Source organism: Colobus angolensis, unplaced genomic scaffold (assembly GCF_000951035.1).
Source record: "Colobus angolensis palliatus isolate OR3802 unplaced genomic scaffold, Cang.pa_1.0 Scaffold107, whole genome shotgun sequence".
Classification (NCBI taxonomy): domain Eukaryota; kingdom Metazoa; phylum Chordata; class Mammalia; order Primates; family Cercopithecidae; genus Colobus; species Colobus angolensis.
In genome coordinates, this window is record NW_012111697.1 from 3,155,147 (window position 1) to 3,160,120 (window position 4,974).

Genomic DNA, 4,974 nt, shown 5'->3' on the forward strand with positions numbered 1-4,974 from the left:
GAGGCAGGAGAATGGCGTAAACCCAGGAGGCGGAGCTTGCAGTGAGCCGAGATCTGACCACTGCACTCCACCCTGGGCGACAGAGCCAGACTCCATCTCAAAAACAAACAAAAAAAATCATCAAACCACTTCCCTCGTGGAGCCCACATTGCAGTGAGAGAGACAAACACAACACACACTCTCAAGTGCTTGAAGATAAAGAAAACTAGGTAATGGAGAGAGGAGGCCAGGGTTTGTTCTATAATCATATTAGTAACACGAGCAGTAAGAAGTAAAATTTATCTAACAACTTATAAAGGGTCTACTGTGTGCCAAGCTCCCATCCAGGTTCCCAAGGATTAACTCAGACCACATAGTATTTGAATAGATTCTATTATTGTCATCTTACAGAGGCCCAGAGAGAGAAAGTGACTTGCCTAGTATCACATCGCTGGTAAAGGGGCTGGGATTCTAACTCGGCCACTTTGGGTCTAGTGGCCAAGTTCCTAATCCCTTTGCTTGCCTAGGGTGGTCCACAGAGGACTCAGAGGAGGTGGCAGGAGTGAACTGCAGGGGCAAGAGATCTTAATGGAGAAAGCCTACGACGTGCCAGGAACTGCACATACATTCTCCCATTGAGTCCTCTCCTCTACCCTCCTGACAGCTGAGGCACAGAGAGGTTACCTTGTTCAAATGGGCACATAGGAAGTCAAAGTCTAGAGCTGGGATTTGAACCCAGGCAGCCCTGAGAACCCTTGTTCTTAACTGTAATGCTGCCTCCTGATAGGATGTGCCTGTTGGGACTAAGTAAAGGGCAGTCGTTCATTCATTCATTTGGTATGTATCAAGCATCTACTATGTGTCATTGGTGCTGGGGATAGAGGTGATTGGGATGGCTGGTTTCTGTCCTCAAGGAGATGACCTTCTGGTGGGGTGAGACTGGCAGTAAATAAGCAGATAAAGAAAGAGTATGAGAATTTCAAGGTCTGGGCACGGTGGCTCACGTCTGTAATCTCAGCACTTTGGGAGGCCAAGGCAGGTGGATCACCTGAGGTCAGGAGTTCCAGACCAGTCTGGCCAACATGGTGAAACCCCGTCTCTACTAAAAATGCAAAGACTAGCCAGGCATGGTGGCACATGCCTGTAATCCCAGCTACTCAGGAGGCTGAGGCATGAGAATCGCTTGAACCCAGGAGGCAGAGGTTGCAGTGAGCTGAGATCGCACCACTGTACTCCAGCCTGGGTGACAGAGCGAGACTGTCTCAAAAAAAAAAATACTCCATCTCAAGGTATAAGAATTTCAGAGAGTACTAAGTGCTGCAAAGAAAATAACACCAGGCTGGGTACGTTGGCTTATGCCTGTAAATTTCACACTTTGGAGGCCAAGGCAGGAGGCTCACTTGAGCCTAGAAGTTTGAGACCAGGCTAGACAACAAAATGAGACCCCATGTCTGCAAAAATTTTAAAAATTAGCTGGGCATGGTGGCATGTGCCTGTGGTCCCAGCTGCTCAGGAGGCTGGGGTGGGAGAAGTGCTTGGGCCTGAGAGGTCAAGGCTTCAGTGAGTTGTGATTGTGCTACTGAATTCCAGCCTGGGTGACAGAGAGAGACCGTTTTGAAATGAAAAGAAAATAGGCTGGGCGTGGTGGCTCACACCCGTAATCCCAGCACTTTGGAAGGCCGAGGTGGGTGGATCGATCACCTGAGGTCAAGAGATCGAGACCAGCCTGGCCAACATGGTGAAATCCCGTCTCTACCAAAAATACAAAAATTAGCCGGGTGTGGTGGTGGGTACCTGTAATCCCAGCTACTCTGGAGGCTGAGGCAGGAGAATCGCTTGAACCTGGGAGGCGGAGGTTGCGGTAAACCAAGATTGCACCACTGCACTCCAGCCTGGACAACAGAGTGAGACTCCCATCGCAAAAAAAAAAAAAAAGAAAAAAAAGAAAAAAGAAAAGAGCACTGGGTGATGTGCTACATGGAATGGCTTAGGCTATGAATATGATTTGAGGAGGGCCTGGGCCTGGGCCTTACAGAACCTAGAAGGCAGAGAGGAAGGGGAGGGGCAGGGTGCCAGGGATAAGGGCTCATCTACCTCATGTCTTAGTGTGTGTTCACGGTCTTAAACAAGAATTTAAAGTTGGGCATGGGGCAGAAGGGGGAAGGGAGCATCCCTTTGCAGACCCCAAGAAGCCAGGAACGGAAGCACATTCTGCTAGAGGATCGATGGGAAGCAGGGTTCCAGGGGCTGAGCCTGTGTCAGCTCTGTTTCAGAGGAGGCACCAGGCTTGCTTGTCCTGGATTTCTGTGGGCCGCTCAGCCATGAGCATCCTACTGTTACTGAGGTCACAGAGCTTCCTAGGCCCCCTCCTCTCTAACCCAGGGATTGTGCCTGCCTGGACTGGGCATGACTGCTCAGCTCCTGCCAGGACAAGCCAAATACTGAGGGTGCTTCCTCTGCTGGGCACAAAAGTCCAGGATGACCCCCCAGACTCTGTCTGGGGAAAGGGGCCCTGCATGCGCCAGGGGCCTCACAGGCCTGGGTCTTTCAAACCACCCCCACCTGGGCCCGTGTTTGATCAAGGCCCTGAGTGTAAACATCCATTGTGTGTGTGTCCTTTCAGGAAAACCCGTAGCCATAGGGGCTTCCTCCATTTCAGCTTTGAGGATGGGGAAAAGTGGACTCCCCGTGGTGTTCCTAGGGTCACCCACTGTACTGCTTTTTTTGTTTTTTTTTTTTTGTTTGTTTGTTTTTCTGTCGCTCAGGCTGGAGTGCAGTGGTGTGATCTCAGCTCACTGCAACCTCTGCCTCCCGGGTTCAAGTGATTCTCCTGCCTCAGCCTCCTGAGTAGCTGGGACTACAGGCATGCGCCACCATGCCTGGCTAATTTTTTACATTTTTGGTACAGATAGGGTTTTACCACGTTGGCCAGGCTGGTCTGGAACTCCTGACCTCAAGTGATCCACCTGTCTCAGCCTCCCAAAGCGTTGGGATTACAGGTGTAAGCCACCGTGTCCAGCCAAGAGGGTGTTCATTTCTACTCCTGGCCAGGTATAGTGTCAGGCATTGGGGACCCAGCAGTGACAGACAGACAGGGCTGTGCCTCGAGCCCACATTTTCACCAGGCAAGGGATGGTCGGCCCCTAAGCTGGGAGAGAGATTTCACCAGTTGGTTGGGGGAGCCGTGGGAGAAGCCCAGCCCACTGGGGGACAGTGCAAATCTAGAGCCAAGGCGATGGCAGGGGTGAGGCTGGCATGGTAGCTAGAGACCATGTTGTGCCAAGGGCCTTGGGGACCGTGGGACCTTAGGGAAGGCGTCTGGAATGTTGTAGTGAGACACTGTTGCAAGCAGAATTTTTCTGTAGACATGAGGCCTTCCTTGTGAAGAAGGAAGAAGGTAAGAATTCTTTCATTCCTAGGGGTGCCAGGTGCTGTGGACTGGCACGCGTGGTTGCTGCCATCACAGAGCTGTCGTGCAGGAGGGCAGAGCGTCCTTGGGAAGGTGGCAGGCAGGTCAGGCTGGCAGGAAAGAGGCCGGGAAGCTGAGGGCGTTTCCTGCCTGAGACGCCCAGTGTAGCGTATTTCTCTCCCCACTGGCCTAAGGCGGAGTTGCCTGGTAGGTGCCTGCGTCCCACCCTGGTGAAAGGCTGAAGGTATTTAACTAATTAGGGCCTGAGGAGCAGAGAGGAAACAGGATGTGCCAAAACACTTTGATGGGTGGCAGAGTTAACAGGTTCCTTGTCTGCTGCTGCTTCAGACATGAGCGTCCCCAAGCCCTGGGCCTGACCTGGAATGTGGGAATGGAAGGGGAGGGGGAGGGACCAAGGCCCTGGGAGGGTAAGTCTCTCTCCCCCACACAGACACACCCACTCCTTATGGGTGCCTGGGCATCTCCTGGCACCTAGAATCTGGACTGTTTATTTCCACACCCATCCCTGGGGTCTACACTAGACCCTGTGGGTGGCAGTTCACATCAGGGGAGTTCAGACTTTGGATCTGAGGGGTGGTTCAGAGATGGCTGTAAGTTGAGAAGCACAGACTGCTGGGTGTGGTGGCTCACGCCTGTAATCCCAGCACTTTGGGAGGCGAGGCGGGTGGATCACCTGAGGTCAGGAGTTCGAAACCAGCTTGGTCAACATGGCGAAACCCCATCTGTACTAAAAATGCAAAAATTAGCCAGGCATGGTGGCAGGTGCCTGTAATCCCAGCTACATGGGAGGCTGACACAGGAGAATCGCTTGAATCTGGGAGGCAGAGATTGCAGTGAGCCAAGATTGGATCGCGCCATTGCACGCCAGCCTGGGCAGCAAAAGTGAAACTCTGATTCAAACAAAAAAAGAGAGCTGGGTGTGGTGGAGTGTGCCTGTAGTCCCAACTACTCAGGAGACTAAGGTGGGAGGATTGCTTGAGTCCAGGAGGTTGAAGCCGCAGTGAGCTATAATTACATCACTGCACTCCAGCCAGGGCCACAGAGTGAGACCCTGTCTCGAAAGAAAGAAAAAAAAACAACCTCAGGCTCTGAGGGCACCATTACTGCTCTACACTGAAGAGCTGTGCAGCTTTTCCAGACCCGATATGTCATCCACAAAACAGGAGTGATAATGGCCCTGCCTCACAGACTTCTTGTAGCAGCCCAGGTGTTTAGAACGGGGCGTAAAAGGCCGCGTACCGCTGGTAGGAATCTTTGCATATGCATTTGATCATTTTCAGCCTGCCCAGCCCACTGCTTGCCCCCTCCTGGATGTGCTGGGAAGGGGGCTCTGGCCCTTGTGGGGTTCGGTGTCCCGGCCTCTAAGGTGCCCTCATGGAGGCCTTTTCATCCTGACCCAGATGCTGACCTGACCTTTGACCAGACGGCGTGGGGGGACAGCGGTGTGTATTACTGCTCTGTGGTCTCAGCCCAGGACCTCGAGGGGAACAATGAGGCCTACGCAGAGCTCATCGTCCTTGGTGAGTGGGCCTGGGAAGGGGGAGGCATGGCCCTTCCTTTTGTCC

At 52.8% G+C, this 4,974-nt stretch overlaps 1 protein-coding gene across 7 annotated transcripts in view; it reads left to right on the forward strand.

Annotated features, from left to right (window-relative positions):
- The window catches only part of LSR (lipolysis stimulated lipoprotein receptor), a 17,018-nt gene that overhangs the window by 3,177 nt on the left and 8,867 nt on the right, over positions 1-4,974 (forward strand). For 5 of the 7 annotated variants that reach the window (XM_011947826.1, XM_011947830.1, XM_011947835.1 and 2 more), the window contains exon 3: positions 4,810-4,929. The exons of the other annotated variants lie outside the window; for them this stretch is intronic. In XM_011947826.1, coding sequence (XP_011803216.1) covers positions 4,810-4,929 — 120 coding nt within the window. The remainder of the gene's footprint in view (positions 1-4,809; positions 4,930-4,974) is intronic. 7 annotated transcript variants of the gene reach the window in all.